Source organism: Mesoplodon densirostris, chromosome X (assembly GCF_025265405.1).
Source record: "Mesoplodon densirostris isolate mMesDen1 chromosome X, mMesDen1 primary haplotype, whole genome shotgun sequence".
Classification (NCBI taxonomy): Eukaryota; Metazoa; Chordata; class Mammalia; order Artiodactyla; family Ziphiidae; genus Mesoplodon; species Mesoplodon densirostris.
Window position 1 is genome coordinate 16,502,691 of NC_082681.1, and position 21,359 is coordinate 16,524,049.

A 21,359-nucleotide genomic window follows, 5' to 3' on the forward strand; every position below is an offset into this window, starting at 1 on the left:
TGAGTGCCAACTGTGTGCACATCTCTGAGAAAAATGGTCCCTTCGAGGTAGAAGGAGTTTGTTTTTATGTAGACACAGCAGAAAACAAGAAACAAAGGCCCTTTTATTTGTTAAAATCTTCAAAATTTTGGCAGAAATGGAAAAAGAGTTATTAGGTGTTTAATGAATGTGTTTTAGATACACAAATAAAATCAATTGTTTTCTTTTCATGCTTAGCATATTTTCATCCTAATCAAAATAATATCTTAAGTCCATGAAGTACTCCAGATTTAGAGAAGCAAAGGCATATTGGAGAATATTGAACCTGTGCAAGCTCACCCTTGATGTAATTTCTTTGCATTTTTATCTGGAAATACTGTCCCTTTAGACAGACTTTAAACAAACCTGTTTTATGATCTATCTTGAATGTCTAAAGAAAAAAGATAGGACTGGTATCACCCGTCACTATCCACTTTTGCTGCTCTCTTCAATTCTTTATTTTAGAGTGGTATTTTTTGTTTTTGAATCAGGCTTCACAGAAATTTATGGTACATAGTGAAAAATCCATGGCCACTATAGAGTTCATACCATTATTCAGGGATACATAATGCCGGGCATGGGTTAGTGATGTTCTTTGCTTCTCTTCCTCCTACTGCTATCTGATGTTCGGGACTTAAGCATTTTATTGCTCATTAAAACCCACATCAGAGAGGAGTTGGGGCACACGGTGAAAATCAAATATTTCTCTCTCCTTCTCTGTTTTTTGCTCATTACCACCTGCACTCAGAGAACTAAGAAGGTTCAGAATATTGTAAAAATTGAAGTTCTAGAAACAATTCTGAGCGCCCTTTATTACCTGTCATCTATCATCTATTATCATCTATTAGTTTGACTAAACTAGGATTCAGACATACGCTGGTGTTCTAGTTGTCTAGTGGTATGGCTTTTAAGCCAAACCCATATGGAGTTTTTTGTTTGGTTTCATTTAGTTTTTTAGATATCAGAATTTAAAACTATGAGCTTTTATATAATGGGATTGTGATCTATTACATCCCAAAAATGTAATATTATCATGGTTTCACCATACAGATTGCTAGCAGTCCACAAATGTGTGTCGAGCACCTGCCGTGAGCAAGGTACCATCAACAGAAAGAGGTCGAACGTATACGTGACATGCTCAATGAGATCAGACTTCATTCCTGGGCACTGCATGGTCAAATATAGCATTAGATCCTGGTTCACAATCTGTGCAATTACTTTCCTTCACCTCACATAACAGAAGGGCACAGCTTCAAATATGATGAGTATTGAATGAAATGCCATCAGTGGAATGTGGTAGGAACACTTGTACTTTGAACCGTACAGTGTCCTAGCTCCTCTCTGGTGACACCCTGACTTTAAGGGAAAGTTACATTGTAGGCTCGCCAAGGAATATTGAGTTCTTCATTAATATTTCTCGTCTCTGTAACCCCACCTACTGCAGTAGAATATACATACACCAAGATAAGAGATCTGAGAAAAACTATTCTTACCCACGGGATGACTGCTTTACGTTCTTGTTCACAGGAATGATAGCAGACCAATTTATCATCCTCCATAAACTTACACACCAAGGCAAAAATCGTCAACATTGGTCTAGGACTCTTGAGAGAAAGGTGCACAGGCTATTTTCAAAAGATGTGTGTGGCAAGCACTACGTTTTAAAAATGTACTGTTTTATTTTTATTCCTGGTGTAGGAGGGAGTAGACAGCTGGTAGGGGGAAGACGCCCACTGGTTTCATCCAGTGAGTGGTGTGTGATTGTGAGGAGAGCCGGGGTGTAAGTTTCACGCAATCAAACCTTCAAATGGAGAAATGAAGGCCTTCTGGGCACCAGCCAGCTGCCCACTTACAACTATTTAGGAAAAAAAAAAGAAATAAATAAACCTCAGAAGTTCATTGTTTTGATTCCTATAACCTTTGCTCCCAGAGACTAAAAGACTACCTATCTCAACCCAATCTTAGAAAATGTTCTTTAAGAAGTACTACTGTGGGAACGTAAGACTCCTTTTTTAAAGGTCTGGAACTCTTTTTTTGTGGTTGTGTCGGAAATAATACAGATAATTTAGGTGAAGGAGTTAGACTAGTGTCTTTTCTAAGATTCTAGGAATCTCTCCCCAGCTGATAGATCATATCTGTGTCTGTGAATTTCAGCAGTTGTCTAAGGGAGCAGTTTAAAACCTTGGCTGGTTGAAAATAAAGCTATTTAATATGTAGACCATTCCTGGAACTGGATCTTTACAGAAGCATCAATATTTCCCACCTCCAACACTATACAAACCATGGAATTGTCTTACATTTTCTCCGAGGTGTTTGAAAATATGTAGCTATAGTCCCCGTTATATGACTGCAACCATGAATCAAGAATACTGAAAGGGGGTTTCCCTGGTGGTGCAGTGGTTGAGAGTCCGCCTGCTGATGCAGGGGACACGGGTTAGTGCCCTGATCCGGGAAGATCCCACATGCCACAGAGCGGCTGGGCCCATGAGCAAAAAAAAAAAAAGAATACTTAAAGGTAGAAGAGGCCCTATCTATCTGGAGTTATATATATATATATATATATATATATGAATATTCCTACCAAGCACACATTACTTTTGGAAGACCAGACAGTCCTGCTGGAAACATTGAAAAGCTATGGAATTCGAAATCATAACCTTGTTTTCACATTCTTTTCGGTTGCAGCTCTGTTTAACCTCATCCCTGTGGGTCTTCGAGTGGTGGCTATTCAAGGAGTTCAGACCAAGCTGTATTTGGCAATGAACAGCGAGGGATACCTGTACACCTCGGTAAGCCTTTCACTGTGTTCGTGTTTTGATTATTCTAGTTTTCACCTGATATGAAGTGAAATAGGCTGCATATGTGTTATCATTGCAGATTGTGATTTGAGGAAGAGTGGTCTGGATGGAAATATCTTCTTTGAAAAGACAAATTAATTTCCAGTGAAAATTATATCTATTACTAATTAATCATTTGAAGCTAGCATTTTGGGTATAAAATTAAAAGATTCACTAAACATTTTTGCATACATTGGCATATGGGTTGTTATTTTGTGTAGCATATGATATAATGGTCTATCTTGCTGTAGCGCTTTGCAGCTGTGGGAAGCAAAGCCATTTCTATAACTCAGTTCAACATATATTTGTCCATGTTTACTCCTAAAGAAATTAATGAAACCTCTTCCTCAAATCAACTCTAGGACATAAAGAACAGTTTTAGAAGTGTTTCTGTATCTTATCTTCAGTTCAGTTAGGTCACATTTGCTGTCTCTACTTTAAATTCTGTTTTTTCCATCAAGCACAGTTCAATCTCTCCTTACAAATTCCTGCTTGCCTTTTCTTAAAAGTTTATAATGTACAGAGTACAAAATGAAACTTTTTCCAAGAAATTTATAAGCAATGTAGACAATAGTTCAGCTAGGAACCTGGGGCCACATTAAACTTTAAAAATATTTACATTTAAACATAGGCAGAAATGGTACAGTACCAGGGTTAGGATTTTATTCTTAGCAGTAGATCTAGATACAGAGTACAGGAGACCACTTAATATATGAATATTTTTTAATCTTTGATTTGAACTTCATATATTCTAAGAAAAGGATAAGATGTTAAAAATGGAGAAAATTGCCCATCAAACTTCCTTCTAGATAGCCTTGAAGTAGACTATTACCATGACTAGATAAATCTATTCCTCAAACTGCAAAAGTGGTTACCTCTAACCACTCTTGCCCTGGCCTGTTCCTTAAATTTATTTCAAAGCCAGGTATGTAGAAAGACTCTCAGACCTGGTGAAACCATGCCATAACTCTGTTTTTCAGAGACCAAGATGGGAAAGAGGGGCGGGAGAAGAGTGAGACCAAAGGGCCTATTCATTTGGTAAACCTGGGTAGTGCATTTCAGATTCCACAATAAAAGATTAGAAGCATAATCTTCAAATCGTGACCACGATCAGCATTCCTATCAGGCCATTTCAACTGTCTTATTGTTTAATAAATGCAAGGGTTTTATTCTTTTTGCAAATGCAAGATTTGAGTTTATTGCAAACTTCATGACATCTGTCACTTTATTAATACATGGCCATTATTATAAATGATAGGAAAGGGGATTTGTCTTTCAGATTTGTGCATTAAGATAATTTAGTAACAAAGGATTTTAATTAACCTCATTTAGATCAACAGACTACCTCCTCAGGACCAGATGCAAAGGTAGGTTTTTCATAAAATAAATTACTGCTTTCTGCAACTACTATGCAGGTATGGGAAGGAAATGGAATATACAGGGCATACTGTTGAGAAGGTAAATACCAGATGGCATAGGAAATCATTACTGGTAAAGCATCCAGAATTTCACTGAGCTGTGGTCACCATTGCGGTGCCCTGATGAGAAAGGTTGATTTTTTAAAAATCTGGCAACAGTAGATTTTTTAAAACAGTTTGCAAGTAATATTTAAGTTAAAATGAGAAAGTGTCATGTAAGTGAGACAGTATGTCACGTGCTCCCACTCAAGAAAATTAGGGCATGCAGTATTACATGTAAGGAATTGATGTCAAAAACTCATAGCCTACCATTCAAGTTGACCATTATTCTAGCAGATGGTAAATGTCAACGTGAGCTCATTTCTAAGGAAGGCTTTCCAGGGGAATCAACATTGTAGATGGATGGGCTTCCTTTCTTTGGTGGGCAGGCAAGTATACAGCAAAATGTGCATCACTTTGTATGCATTTCCTATTAAGGAAGGGAAACCTTAAGTAAGTGTTTCCTATTAAGGAAAAGAAACTAGGTTTTCTTTAAGGAGGAGAGATGTCTGATTGATAATCCTAGAGTTCACAGAGGAAGAAATACCCAAATTAGTCTGCTCCAGGAAAGAATCAGAATCTTGTCCAGGATAAATTACCCAGTTCTTCTCACTACTTCTTACTGATTGTGGTTTGGGGCCCCATCACCACGTTGATCACTATCCTCAGTGGGTACTCCACTTATTATCATCTTTTTAAAAATATAGTGCTCAGACTCTCTCAGGATATTGTCTGTCTTAGTGACTTCAGCAACACAAGACCAAAAAGCTAAATGAAATATCTTGCTTCATCAAGAAGAGAGGGTCACCAAAGGGAAAGGATTGTTCTTCCCTTACATAAAACCATGGCACTTCTGCTACTGAAATACTGTGTGCAGTTTTGTTAACAAAGAGAAAATAAAATTGGACAAAGACCTTAGGGAGGAAGCAAAAATAAGAAAAGGAAGTAGAGGCTACTGATATGGGCAAGTAAAAAAATCTGTTAGGAGGTTATTGCAAATTATCTTGGTGAGGGCTGACTAAGGTCTGCCTTACAACGTTTGTGGTGGCAATGGCTAAATGGAGATGGATTTGCAAGGTATATCAGAGGTAGAATCGTGAGGATTTGGTGGCTGATTGGATTTGGAGGGAGAGCAGGAACACCACGTATGGTTGAACATGTATAGTTGCCATTTACTGCACAGATGGAAATAAAGTATCCTCAGGTAGACGTTTTTTAAAATTGGCACAACAGTGATTATTAGAGTCCCTGAGGGAGAGTGGGAATTTTACCTTTGGCAATTGAGTTGATGGTGAGCTATTAACCAAGATGGAGAATAAAGGAAAAACTACAGATTTGGGGGGAAAAAATACCTGAGTACAGCTTGACATAGATGTTTGAAAATATGAACCTAGAGTTTGAGGAAGAGATGTGAGCTAGAGATAAAATGCGGGAGTTACCACATGTAGGTGGTGGTTGATGCCACGAGAAGAGTTGAGGGATACATAGCGTAAGGAGAAAAGAGAGTTTGTCAAATAATATTAGGCAGTACTAGCATGGAAGCGGCCAGCAGCAAAAGAACGAATTGTGGCAGATGTCATAGCATTGCAAAGACCAAGTGGGGAGAGAGTTTTCAGAAGAGTCAACAATGTCAGAAGCCTCAGAGAAAACAAGTAAAACAAGAACTAGGAATACACCGTATGAAGGTCTTCAGCAGTCTTGGCAAGAGCACTGTCTGTGGAGTAGTGGGGACAGAAGCCAGACTGCAGTGACTTGAGGAATGAATGGGAAGAGAGGAGGTAGAGGCAGTAGGTGTAGACTTTCTAAGGGAAAGGGAGACATGGGTGAGTATTTAGAGGAGGGCATGGGATTGAAGAAGGCTTGGAGGGTTCTTTGGTTAAAACTCTTGAATATATTTGTTAGCTGAAGGGTAAGAGCTAGTACCGAGGGAGGTGCTAAAGACATAGGAGATGGGACCCTTTGTGGAGTAGGGTCCCAAAGGAGTCAGAGAGAGTGATGGAACTGAGAGGATTAGATTCACCTTGAAGAGATGCTGTTTCTACAACAGGAGGCAAAGAGATGAGGACAGATGCAGACGTAGGTGTACTAAGTCTGCAGGTGATGGACAAGGAAGTTGAAGAATTTCCAGCCGGATGACCTGTATTTTCCCAGTGAAACAGGAAAGAGTCATCTGCCAAAAACCAGGAATAGGGAGGACATAGGTGAAGGTTTGGAACAGATGTTTTAGGAAAGGGGAGAGGAAACAGTCTGATGACCAGGGGTGGATAAACTGTGACCCATGGGTCAAATCCAGCCTACCACCTCTTTTTGTAAATACAGTTTTATTGGGACACAGTAACACCCATTCAAAAGTCTATGGGGGCTTCCCTGGTGGCGCAGTGGTTGAGAGTCCGCCTGCCGATGCAGGGGACACGGGTTCGTGCCCCGGTCTGGGAAGATTCCACATGCTGCAGAGCAGCTGGGCCCGTGAGCCATGGCCGCTGAGCCTGCGCGTCCGGAGCCTGTGCTCCGCAACGGGAGAGGCCACAACAGTGAGAGGCCCGTGTACCGCAAAAAAAAAAAAAAAAAGTATATGGCTGCCATTGCGATAAAACAGCAGAGTTGAATAGTTGCAACAAGAGCCCTTGTGACCCACAAAGCCTAAATTATTTCCTATCTTGTCCTTTACCAAAAAAATTTCTTGACCCCCTAGTCAGATGATAGTTCACAAAGCTTAGTTACCTATTAGAATCACCTGAAGACCTTTAAGAAAATTCCATTCTCTGTGCTAAACACGAACCAATAATATCAAAATATCTGAGGGTGGAGTCTGTGCAGTAGTATTTTCCAAAGCTCCCCAGCTGATTCTAATGTGTAGCCTGGGTTGAAAACCACTGATAGACGACTAAGAAAAATGATTGCTGAATAGCACTGAGAACTGCCCCCCCCCTGCAATGAAGTCAGAAACCATGAATTTATAGGCACTTTGTCTTATATCTGAAATTTCTGAAGCTGACCTTCTTTTTCTGTTCTTGTAAACAAATTGCCATTACATTTCTAAAGGCTTGTTTCTTGAAATGAAAGAAAATGCTGATCCTTCAAAGAGATTCCTTATTCTATTTCCTTTTCTTTTTTCTAACTTCTTTTGCATTTCTGCTTCTACACCCCTCGATTTCTTTTATTTTTTTTTCTCCTCGATTTCTTTTAAATTCAGTTTTACACTTTTACCATTCTTACCCCCTTTGGTCATTAAATAAACAATACATCCACATTGTTATTGCTACAGAGACAGCAATTTGCCTTCCATGATTAATCTCAGGATTCTTGCACCCTTCCCCCTCCCTTTTTTCCTTGTTGCCATGGGGGACAGACTTGATGTAGGCTCAAGTGGCAGTGAGAAACCATCTGTGGCACAGAGACTCATAATTAGCCATTATTTCATAACATATTTACTTTTGTCCATGATATAACTAAGTCCTTCTAGAACTGTAAGGAAATTATTACTCATTGTGTATAGAGAACTTTGTTCATACCTTTGGTTTTCCTTTACTAAGAATAATGAGTTGGACACAAGCTTTTGAGAGTTCCTCAAAACTTAATAGTATAAAGCCATTTGTAATACGTATTTCAAAACTGCTTGAAATAAAGAAACATTCGCTATAGGAAAACAAGAGTCTTAAATGTAAAAATGTTATTAATGTCCTAGTAACTATCTTAATAGAGGAGTAATAACAGATATTAGAAACAAGGTAATAAAGACTCAAAGCTGAGCCCAAAGCATTTTCTTCTGCTTTTGGAATATTCCAGAACTTGGTAGCAGCATTTTTCCCTGCCTAATTATTTCCTGTTCTTCAACACTAGTTTTCCATTTCCAGAGTACACTGTGCTGCTTGGGTTGTTGTTGGGATAGCTAACATGTGTAGACAAGTAGAAATCCTTTGACAAGTAAACCTTTTCCATTCAGATATTTCTAGAGAGGGCTTTTAGGAGTGATTTCACTGCTGTGTTTTATGGTCCTGGGACTATCACAGCAAACTAGATGCAAGACCAGGAAGCAGGTCTCTCTGAGAGTCCGCTTGATGCCATGGGAATGAGGCAGTGTGTGTTACTGATCCCAGGGCCCCAGGCAGACTTAGAATCTGAACTAAGGGGGCATATTTTCCTTCTCTATTGAATTATTTTTACTTAGCTTAAACTTAGCAAGTTTCTTCTCCCCTCACAGATGTTAATTTTGATGATCCATTCAAGATGTTGACTGATTTTCCACTGTGTAGTTCTTGCTTTTTAAAATTTATTTTATTTTATTGCAACTAGTGAACAATCCATTGGGAGACACTTTGAGTAAATACCTGCTCTGAAGAACCCAGTTTTTAACATTATATTTTCAGGTATCCCAAATCTCTTTAGAAAAATAAGATAATTAGTGAATAAATTGAGAATTGACCATTGTTTTGGGTTTTTTTTTTTTTTTTGGTTTTTTTAGATAGGCCATATCAGTTTACTGATAGCTAAATTGAGGTAGAGAAAATTTAACACATTTTTCCCAAAATGAACAAGTGTCATAAAAAATAGGATCCAACAGCAAGGATTCCCTGGGCTCACCATTCTAGTCACTGGGCTTCCATACCATTATTTAATAGAAAGTTAGTTTAAATCGTCCAGGTGAATTAAAATCGGTTCTGATCCATGTTTTGATTTCATACTATGTGTGGGGTCTTGGTTTATGTTAACATGCCTCAGATGTTCAGGACACTTAGCTGTCAACTGCAACCTTACTCATTTGCAGGTTTCTTTAGTTCCTCTGATTTTAGTGTATGACAGTTAAAGATCTAATTTTCAGTGATACGGCTTCACAGCTCAAGTACAGAAAGTATGTTAAAATTTAGATGAATTCATCGATCATTTCAGAGTGATGAACGTTCTCCCAGCAAACATTTGCAGCATGTAAAATGTTTGAGTTATGTCAAATCTGTATATCAGCAAGTTCGTATAATTTAACTTCTGGGGTTATTATCACAGAGACTTATAAATTTAATAGAACTAAATGCAAGGGCACTGATTTAAACATTATAGCTCTTTAAGGACGTGGGATTGACTCAATTATAAAAGGAAATATATTTAAAATGAACATGAGCACTATCATATCCAATATAGAAGAAAATGATCATTATGGGGTTTGCATATAGCCAGTAGCCATCATATATATCACCCCCTGAAAAACGAGTAGACACAAATAAATTCTAACTTCTAACTACAACATTAGTTTATTTGTATATTTCAGTTAATTCACAAATTGTTGAATTTGATTTGTTTAATATAAAATTTAAAAAATGTTGACTCTGAAAACTTAGATTACCAATTTTGGAGCCTACATCTAGAAAACTTTTTCATTTTCAGTGGCTATGGGTTTAAACAATTTTGATGGGCATTTTCAGTTCAGACTAATGGATTGTAAGGGTAATTGTACACATACACCCCTATTTCTGAGTGGTATCACTAAAAATGGAAAATGTAGACACGGAATTATTTTACAGGAAGAAAAGCAGAGAAAACAAGCAGATTTTATTTGCTAATAAATGGCTCTGCTAAGCTCAAGCAGACAAACTTTATGTTTTAAAGAGGCTTGTAGTTATTGTGTTGGTGCTATTGAATTAGAGGCCATTAAAATTATTATATTGAAAAATATACCAACATTTCTGTATTCATCTTAGATATTCCTTCAGAATACCAGTGAATCAGCATAATTTTCAAACCCAAAATAGATTTCCCAAGTCACAGATTATTTCACATGTTTAGTTCTCTTTGCAGTTAATGGAAGTTTCATTCAAATGTGAAAGAAAATCTAGCTTGACATTATTTGAATGTGAAATTAGATGACTCTGGTTGGTTGTGCCTTCAAAGTCAAGGGTCTTCTCTTTATGGTCTCTGTAAAAAAAAATAATAATAATGACCAAACTGAGAAATTATTCCGGGTGTAGGTCTTAGTTTCTTAGATGGAAAAAATGACCGAGGATGATACTTCCTCAGAAATCAAGGAGACAATAGTATTCATGGCTAAATAGAGTAAGATTGGCTCTGTATTGTGTTTTTGAGGCCAAGTTGAAAAAATAATCCAAATGAAAGGTCATGGGGTACATATTTAAAAGAGTGTTTCATGGCTTTAACTCAGAAGCTAAATTCATATTTGTAGGAAAAAAGCCAGTCTGTTGGAGCTAAAGAATAAAATAATTGGCAAGAATAACAAAGAAGAATTTTAGCCAATAAAACCAGATATAAGGAGGTAATGCACACACATACACATATATGCACACGCATACAACACACATACATGAAAGACAAATGGAAGAAACCAATCTTATGCTCATTGCTCTGTTGCTATTACGGGATGAGTTATTTTGGAATTCCTAAAATAATTCTGTTTTAAATACATACCCTGCACTGAACGTGTAATACCTTTAGAGATTGCTCTGGCAACATATTCTGTAATGCTTGATAGCTTTATAAAACAGAGCAAATAAGACTTTTTAGCTATATTTCATTTAATCGTTCAGTGAATCTCATGTCTTGGTGCAGACATTGTTTTTAGTCCCTGCCTTCTTGTTTGTATAATTTTAATCCACCATGTGATAGAAAAACACAGAGCCCATCAAGACCCTTTTTCTTGCTATCATTTTTTTCCGTGAAAGTTAAATATTTTAAAATAGTTTACCTACCAAATCCTATGCTCACTAAGTAATAACTGGTTTTATTTTTCTCCACCCCCTTCTTAGACATAGAGCAATACCGAGCAAAAATTATCTTTTAAATAAATATTCATTAAAATAATTATTAAAGATGTATATAACAAACAGTAAAGACAAATCACATTATTTCTGTCAAGGCTTTTGAATATTTAAAATATGTGAAAGGGCCCAATTATAATTTTTCATGCATTCTCTCAAGTGTTAACGTTTCAAGATTACATAAGAAAGTGAATTACTGAGACAGGAGAAAAAAATTGAAGGCAATAGCGCTGGTTTCAATGGTTACACCGCTTAGAGGGAATTGTGGCTTCTGAACAGGGAAATTTTAAATGAAAGCATTTCTCTGATCATTATAATAGCTGTAACCAAGGTTAATAACTGGCAAGCCCCCGACTAATATATTTAATATGTTTTGCCCAGGGTGAATGTGTGCATAGATAACACGTCTGTGCTAAAATTCTGATTAAGTTGTTCATCAGATACTCTGTTGCTAACTGCTTTTGACGTTCCTGGAAGTGAAAGTACTGGAAAAGCCTCAATTGATTTCTTGGAAATATTTTACATATAGCCAGTAGCCACGATATATAACATCCCCTTCCATAAGAGCCTCAGATGTAGGCTCTATAGGAATTCTGGCTCAGCATAAAACAGGAGTAGCCAAAATGAGAGATGATGTCCATTTTTACCTGAGAAAAATAATTATTATAGAGATTTGGAAAAGTCAAATGTAAATAACTGCCCCAAGGTGTTAGAATGTAGACTGTAATAATACAGAGAATGAAAAATGCTTAACAGAGGGAGGGTGTGAATCATCCCATAATCGTCTCATAATTGACAAAGAGACACTAGAAAATGACAGTGATAGCTTTCAGAAATGAGATGCCAACAGGTAAAACTCCATTGTATATAGCAAATAGTATAGCAAAAAATCCTGTGCATAACAAATCCATTGCTATAATCTGGTCACAAAATCAGCAAGGCTACAACAACAAAAATGTTTGGTTGTTGGTCTGATTAAAGAATTCTCCAAAATATTGTATATGGTATTCCCTGGTTCCTGCCCACATCATAACAATGATTTCCTGTAATACAAGTGTTAACACTTTGCAGACTGTTTGCACTGAAGAAGTTAGAGGCAGAGCCTTGGGGAGATCTGAAGCTGAGTGTTTCTATACTGTATCATAACCTTTATTTTTTTATTTTTATTTTTAAATTTTATTTTATATTAGAGTATAGTTGATTTACAATGTTGTGTTATCATAACCTTTAAAGTAAAGATTTCCTGAAAACTCCCTCCATTCTTCCAGTCTCAGAAAGCCCAGTCACACATCTGGGCCTGAAGTGGTCCAGGAGCTTCATCAACCAATCAGTGACCAGATATCTGTGGAATATCCACAAGGTACTAGGCAGCCCAATGATCACATTGATCTCTACTGACAATGGCTGGAGTTTACAGTGCACATGACATTCGTCCTAAGTTCAGAGCCCTAACTGTTAACAGTTGATCTACTGGAAGAATCAGCATAAACTGTTTCTTCCCAACTTCCACAGCCTGGCAATGCTATTTTTAGTCTAGAACTCACTGTAAGAAAATCCATATAGGGGAACAATTCGAACGTCCTTGGGGATGGGGGTGAGTGAGGGTGCATCATTATGGAAATTTACCAGTTGTATTGAATATATATTGGGTGTTTGACACCATAGTCTTCAGCAGATCACATTAAGACCATGTTTATATGTCCTAGCAAGGTAAACTTGAATACAGTAGGAAAATGGTTTTCAATTATATCAAGAAAAGATATAAGTTGAAGTGCTTTAGAAGTTTTATAAATGTGCAACTCTTTTAAAAAAATCTCCCAACTGGGTAACAGATGGATTACAGTGGATTCAAGCAACCAAAGCTTCAAGGTATATCAGAGTCAAACTCACATGTTTGGACAATGACATGGGGACATCTTTCCCTCCATTTTTCTGTAATGTCATGCTGCAGTTGTAGGTAGGCATAACAAAGAGAAACAATACTGACCCATAGATAGAGATGCACCTTCTTGGAGTTACAATATGCAAGATGTATTAACATCTGATCTTTTGGGGAATACCAAGTGCTCATTTATCCAGAATGGAATTCATTTCCTACCAGTGATTTTCATCATTGATGAGGAATTGGAGCGAGGTTTTGACGCTACCATCTCTTGCTCTGAGATCCCTGTTACTCAGGGACCATTTCTCTCTGATTAGATGGCTGGTTAGAGAGGCGTTTAACACTAGAGACAGCAAGTGGATAAAAAGCACATTTATTAAAGCTGTTTATTATTTTTTCATTCTTAATATCCTTACCAGCAAGGGAAGCCACCTAGCCAACTGACTTTGTTTCTTTGTACTCCTCTATTCCCAAAGAGAATTATTTGCTCAGACAAAAAAAGTTCTGCTTCCAGTAGGGCTGCCCATAAATCAAAGCATTATTTATGTCACAAGGGTATCTGAATCTCACAATTCTTAAACTTCACGTAAGATAATAGGCTCAGGAAACACATTAAGTGCCAGTGTCTCTGATCTAGGCATGAGACTTTATTCAAACCAATAATTAACCTGGAGAAAAGAGATCAACAGAACCGTGATGGGTGGTTTTGCTCAGTACTTTTCTTTGCTCTGGACCTTGGCCTGATTTCTGTCCACAATGAGGGCACGCAGAGCAGCGTTTTATTTTACATGATTTGGAAGCTCTTTCGGTGTGCCTTCTCTCCAGATTCTGACGGGGGTCTTTTTCCACTCCATAATTCATCCTTTTATTTGCCGATCCACAACAGCAGCTTCCTTGAACCTCTCAAGCCTTGGCAAGACTGGTGGATTTCAGCATCAAGGTGAGGGTGGGGGGTGTTTTGTTTTGTTTGTCTTTCAACATCAATAACACATTCCCTTCCCCCTCTACGTGTCCTCAAGTCCATTCTATTTCCATGGTTCCTGCTGTCAGAGAGGTAAGGGCTCTGGTCTCCTAGCTTGCTCCTTTGTGTGGACACAGAGAGGCAGTTTGGCAACCAGCTGGCTGGATGGTAGTGTTGTTCTTGTAATTGTGTACCGCCCAAACATCCAAAGGATGCAAGCAAACTGGTGAGGAGTAATAACAGGAAAGAAATAGAAGAATTCCAGATGTTTTTGAAACAAATCTGGTTTGTTTCAGAACTTTCCTTCTGACAGCAGGGAACACCTCAGTCTTGTTAGTTTCAGGGAACCAACATGAAAAAGGAAACACTCTTTCTTCCACAAGGTTATTAGTACTCTCTGAAATTCTGAGTAGGCTGTAAGGGCGGTGCTCCACCCTCAGGGGTCAACAGTGTGGGAGCACCTGGCCCAGGCACTGTAATCCCTGTTCCCACCATAGTGGTAAAGATCTGCCATAATATGGCAGAAATTCAATGAGTCAGTAGAGGAGATTGTATGATGGCAGATCTTTTCAAATAAGTTTACCATCATTGCTTTTTTTTGCCCATTTGTGCTAATATTCATACAGGTAGCTCTGCAAACAGGTTTTAGATTGTTCAATCACATACCTAAAGCTCAGGCTCTCCTGTTAATTTACTTAGAATTTTCTGTGAGAATATTTGACAAAGTGTTTTTTTTTTTTATAGCAAATATAGAAGCATTTATACAATAGTCTTTTTATATGGTCGATCTTCCTTTTGGGAGAGAGAAGTACTTGGCATTTTTGTCAGGATAATTGTGAGCTGCCTGAGTTTAAAAATTGGAACCATAATGAGATTTGATCGGTGCTGTGATAGGGTGGTTACTGTACTGACTAAATGCTGATATAAAAAAGCATGCTGACCTAAGTGTCCATCAACAGATGAATGGATAAAGAAGTTGTGGCACATATATACAGTGGAATATTACTCAGCCATAAAAAGGAATGAAATTGAGCTATTTGTAGTGAGGTAGATGGACCTAGAGTCTGTCACACAGAGTGAAGTAAGTCAGAAAGAGAAAAGCAAATACCGTATAATAACACATATATATGGAATCTAAAAAAAATGGTTCTGAAGAGCCTAGGGGCAGGACAGGAATAAAGATGCAGATGTAGAGAATGGACTTTAGGACATGGGTAGGGGGAAGGGTAAGCTGGGACGAAGTGAGAGAGTGGCATGGACATATATACACTACCAAATGTAAAATAGATAGCTAGTGGGAAGCAGCCACATAGCACAGGGAGATCAGCTCAGTGCTTTGTGACCACCTAGGGGGGTGGGATAGGGAGGGTGGGAGGGAGACTCAAGAGGGAGGGGATATGGGGATATATGTATACATATAGCTGATTCACTTTGTTATACAGCAGAAACTAACACACCATTGTAAAGCAATTATACTCCAATAAAGATGTTAAAAGAATAAATAAATAAATAAATAAATAAAATAGATAACCAACAAAGACCTACTGTATAGCAAGCACAGGGAACTCTGCTCAATACTCTGTAATAACCTAAATGGGAAAATAATTTGAAAAAGAATAAATACATATATATGTATAAGTGAAGCACTTTTCTGTGCACCTGAAGCTAACACAACATTGTTAATCAACTGTACTCCAATATAAAATAAAGATTAAAAAAAATTGCCATTCACCAAAACCTAACTTTACTTTCCATAGTAGAAGGTAATTGTAGACATGTTGTTGCATTTTAAAACATAAAAAATACTTAAATTGGAATGATATTAAAATAATAAATTGTCAAATAAAATTTATTCCTTATGAAGACAAAAAAGCTTGCTGAAGGAAGATGGACAATTAGTGGGTTTGGATTTTTACTTTGCTTTAACCATCCATGCCTAATTGAGTGTTTATTATTATTGTTATTTCCTGGAGTGTTGTTATGCATTGTTGAATGGTGACTTAAGTCATCCTTTGAGAGGCTTTACAAACATACATTCTAGCATTTTTCTATGTGTAACTGCTTAATCCTGAAGTATAGGTGTCATTTGTACAATTTCTGAGTCATTCCTTTAATATGATATAATTTTTCTAGCTAGCAGTATGTAGATTTCATCAAACCCAGATTTCAGTAATCCAAGAAATTCTACTGAGACCTCACTATCATTTGTATAGAGATCTCTCTATATGAAATGTGTCATAATAGTTTGAGATAGCAACCCACTGATTTACTGAGTAAATAGCATCTATTAGTAGTTAAATCCTGATTTTTAAATGGCTCAGCAGTCCTCAGCCTGAGGGATCTCAAACTTCATCTGGTGTTTTCAAGTTAGGGGAAATGAAAATAGGACCCACTGTGAAAAAACCTGGAAAGTCTCATCAGCAAGTTGCTCATTTCTGGCACATTAGTTAATTACTTCAAAAATTGTTCGTTTTCCCATTTCACTTTTATAATAACACTTTCTTTTTCTGAATGTTACCAACATTTAATTTCTTAATGAATCAATGACTATTTCATAGGTTATAAATTAGCATATGGCTTCACCCAATCAAGTGGCTACACTGCATTTTCAAACATTTGTTGGAACATTACGGGAAAATTGAAGCCAACCAGGATCACTTTTGCATAAATAATGTATTTTCTCTTAGAATTTAAGATAAAACTTTGTTCTTAAAAGTTAGCAGCAAGACATTAAAAAACAATAACATTTTTCATGGAGAGTTTAAGTACAGCAGTAATAGAGAAAGTTTGTCTTTTTTATGAGATTTTATTAAACCTTTATTTGTCATTATTGTTGCCACCAAACCCATTACCATTTCGTCATGAACCAGTGTTTCATTCAATATATTGAGGAAATTAATCTTTCAGGAAACCATATACAGAGCTGCTTTACCAGAATCCACGATGAGTCAAAAGTTCATGGGGGAACCTTGATATAAATGTACTCTTTCTGTAAAGGAGCATCCCATTTGAGAGAATTTAGTTTGTGTCATGAGAAAGAAACTTTGTTATAAAAGGAGTTTTATTCTAAGTTTTTCCTGTCTCTAGGACCCTATGGGTAGAATTATAGAGACAACCCAGTGTAATAATAATATCAAAATACATAATATCAAATATGGTGATTTCTTCTTTCCGAGCCCTATTGCTTACATCACGCTATGTGTATGTAAGAAACGATCAGGAAAAACTGCTATATTTGGGTTACAATGTTATACTGCTGAATTAAATGCAAAGTCAAAATAGGTATATTTTGTGACAACAAATAAACGAAAAAAGAGTAACGTGAAATTCGTCCTTTTGTCCGTTAAAAGTTTTTGATGATTGTGGCCTAGAGTCACGCTGAAAGAATGCTTCATGGTTCCAGAAGTCGTAGGTATGTACGTAATGTTTTTTTGTGTGTGTGTGTGTGTGGTACGCGGGCCTCTCACTGTTGTGGCCTCTCCCATTGCGGAGCACAGGCTCCAGACACGCAGGCCCAGCAGCCGTAGCTCACGGGCCCAGCCGCTCCGCGGCATGTGGGATCCTCCCGGACCAGGGCATGAACCCGTGTCCCCTGCATCGGCAGGCGGACTCTCAACCACTGCACCACCAGGGAAGCCCTGTACGTAATGTTTATATATGAGGCAGTGTGGCCAAGAAATATTAAGTGGCTTTCTTGCAACATACATGAACTTTTCTTTAGTTGTTTCACGCATCTCAATCTTCTGTGGAATTTCAGCATCACCACCTCTGATACAATCTTGTGGCAGATTCATATATTTTCCAGAAATATAGAAAGTTTTTCTTGCCGTTATGATACCGACTGTAGTCCCCAAAACAATTATGTGGCCATCCCACTTAATTCAAGGGAAAATTGTTCCTCCAGACAGTTTTATTGTATCTCTTTGTGGTTGCTCAAAGACGCTTCCTTACCAACTCAATTTTTATTCCTGCTTTTAATTGAAATTTTCTTTTATAAGAATACCTGGTAGTTCATTTTCCCTTCAAGTGTGACATTCTGAATTCAAATAAGATAGACTATCTTGTTTGTTTTTGCTTCATTGTTTGTTTTGTCTTCAGTCGTTCCCTTCTTGCCTGAATTGTTCGCAGGAGAACTTACAGTCTTCAAATTTTTATTCAGCAAAAGTCCCTTGATAGAAGCTGGATTACACATCCTTAAGGCCCCACTCTGTTTGGCTTCATTAAGCCAATTTTAAATACAGAGATTAAAGAAGTATCTGATAATATCAGACAATTTCCTTGTAATGTTACAACCTTATAAAAGCCTGTAGAAGCATCACAGGGCCTCACTTTGTGTTCTCAGAGCAGAATGTGTGTCATATTTTCATGTACCTCTTTTATTCCCCAGATGTTTCTTTTGTGTAAATCGGGCACCCCCAAACCATATTTTAAGCTATTTGTGGATAAGAATGGTGCCCTCTCTTTTTGTATTTCCCCCCATACCAAATTCATTACTAAATACCTGGTAGACACTTTACTAATACTTAGTAAGTGATAGAAGAACATTTCGCTAAGTTAGAGGCCAAAGATTGAGAGAAAATAAATGATTTCTTTCATTTACATAATAAGAGATGACTGAATCAAGAATGGCACAGTTTAGTAAGGAACCATTTGGAGAGCCAGACTACACGTGGGTTTCCCCCTTCCTCGTGGAGGCTTGTGTGTTTACCAAGTCTCTGTCACCATTCCAAAATAGTGATGAATAAAATGCCACTTGGTTAATCATGTCCTTTTTATTATACAGAGAAACACTGGTTGACCAAGTAGTAATGTCACAATTGCACGGGGAGTTACAAGGTGAGCACACTGAGCTATAAGGCTGAGGATGCATCTTCTAAGCCCTGTTCAAATGAATGTATGAACTCAGGCAGCTCCCTTCCTCATATTAAATGAGAAAATTACATTTGATCCCTCTGACTCCTGGAATCTATTTTGCAAGCCATAAATGCCTCAAGTTTGCATCCATCATTAAGTTTTTTCATAAAATCCTCAGCAATGGTGTTGAGTAGAGTGCAGGTCTAATGAACGCTCCTCAGTGCTGGTTGGGGGGGGATCATCTTTGAAATAGATGGGTTGTACCTGGGGAAAGGAACAGTTATTTTCTACTTGTGATCAAAACAGTTGTCATTGGTTTCTAATGAATCTTTCATGATAACATTATTTTATTTTTCTCTGCCTTTGATTATCTGGTTTATTTATATAAAAGTACCATTAGGATTCCACTGGGGACATAATTGGGCTTGGCCAATAAAGGATGACTGTCTGTGTCTTCTAATTGCCTCCGCTTAATGGTCCTGCTCTTCATCCCGCTGAACTGTGGGAAATGTCACATTTCCATGGTCTGTGACTCATATAATAAATGAATGTGTGAATGGTGTCAAAATATGGCGATTTGCTTTATATAAAGGGAGGTAGACAGCTTTTGAAAATGGTAAGGTACATAACTAGGTATTTCTCAACTGTGAAAATTTCTTACTTGGGCTTAGAAATAGGCTTTTGTGGTGCACTCAGTTATTACATCACCTAATGAAGGGCTCACTTGCCTAGCCTGTATTCTTGCCCACTGGTAATGACCCAGGAAACAAATCAAGTGGACTCAAAGCTTGAATCTCATTACCCCATACAACAGGAGAAAATACATGATTTCCTCCCTCTGTTAATATCAGGTTTTTCTTTGTGCTGGTTTGTTTAGTTTCCCCCACAGTGCAGTCTTCTAAACATTTGTTATTTCTCTTTTCATGCAGTTTGAATTAATGTGGGTAATTGTGGTAGTTAGAGGCTTTCCTCTCTCAGATAGTAATTATCCATTCTATAGTTTCATTCCAAACCCAGTAAAACAGTATTTGAAAACTTGATATTTATCAAAAGGGATCTCTGAGCATAACTGAATATGTACGATTTAACAAATATATAATCAGAGATCAAATTAAAACAAATTTACACCCAAAGTTACCCTAGTTATATACTATGTTAACAGGTTTTGTTAGTGTTACTACAAAATATCAGCAAGCTTCTGATATATTCATGGGAATTTTCTCTCTTCTACAAATTTATCAAGTCATGATTCCCTAGAATTTATATCACTTTTTCTGGCAAGAAAACATGCTTGAGATTTCTTTGGAGGAATTGGTAGCAGATAAAACATCCAAACATTGGTGGTCTGAAGGGAGAGGAAGGTCTAAAGTACCAGATTTGACTTAGTTTTGCTTATCTATTCCTTTATATTGAATTTCCTCGAGAATCAAAAATGCTGGCCTTTGGGATTTCTGAAAATTAAACCCGAGGAGTTCTGTCCTATTCCTTCATAAATGAGCCAGGAAAAACTGTTTCATAGTTTATAGTCTCCTTTCTTTCATCGATCTCTACATGGCAGTAAAATTAAAGATAACTTTTAGAGGACATAGAATCTGTCATAAAATTCCTATTTCTGCACAAATTATTTCAATGTAGAGAAACACAGTGAGATCAATGTTCCCAGGTCCCTTCTTTGAAAATATATTTGAAGATGGAGATGTATATAATTCTGCTAGGAGCTATGAGGATTCTGAGCACGTTTAACTTATAGGACTATGCTGAAGAGTTCATGATGTAGCTTTCTACTCGCAGTAGTTTTTTTTTTCTGTCTTAGGGACACAGCGCCCCTCAGTGGTACAATCTTTAGGGGCAGTGTAAATATTCCTTAGACATGGCAATGTTTCAAGTTTTCTATCTCATAATACATTTATAGGAATGTAGGGGAAAGAGTGATAACATCCTTATTTTCCATGTTCATAGGGTCACAGAAAATAGAGGACTAGGAGAACCCACACCTGAGACACAATACAAACATCTTAGGCATGTCCATCCTTCACTATCACTTGCCCGCTGTGTGACCTTGGGCAAGTTACCTTTCATTTCTGACCTTCAGATTCCTCATCTAAAACATGGGGTATTATTGGGTTGGCCAAAAAGTTCGTTCGGGTTTTGTAACATGGACAACCCCGAACGAACTTTTTGGCCAACCCAATACATATCTCTGGGGTTCATGAAGATTACTTCTGTGAATTGTCTGACATATATAGGTGCTCAACAAATGTTTGCATCCCCATCACCGTGGCTGAAGGAACATTGGACTTAAGGCATCCTTCTATGTAACAAAAGTTTCGGAAACTTTTCATGAGGCTCATGCAATTGTAGAATCTAAAATTTAATTTTAGCATATAAGTGCAGCTTATGAAAAGGCAATCAGGATTTTTTTTGAGTGTTTTATGAAACTTTTTAATAAAGAAAACCGTCTCTTGTGGGTGCTTTGTTATCCTGTTTTACTTGGTTGTGTGTACTTCTTTGCTCATTATGAGCTGAAAGCTCTTCTAAGTTAAATGAACTGAAGAATAGCAGTGGAAAAAAACAAAAAAGCACTACACT

General features: G+C 37.4%; 1 protein-coding gene across 2 annotated transcripts in view; it reads left to right on the plus strand.

Annotated features, from left to right (window-relative positions):
• FGF13 (fibroblast growth factor 13) overlaps positions 1-21,359 on the plus strand; it is a 201,396-nt gene that overhangs the window by 140,405 nt on the left and 39,632 nt on the right. For both annotated transcript variants that reach the window (XM_060087047.1, XM_060087046.1), the window contains exon 3: positions 2,704-2,807. In XM_060087047.1, coding sequence (XP_059943030.1) covers positions 2,704-2,807 — 104 coding nt within the window. The remainder of the gene's footprint in view (positions 1-2,703; positions 2,808-21,359) is intronic.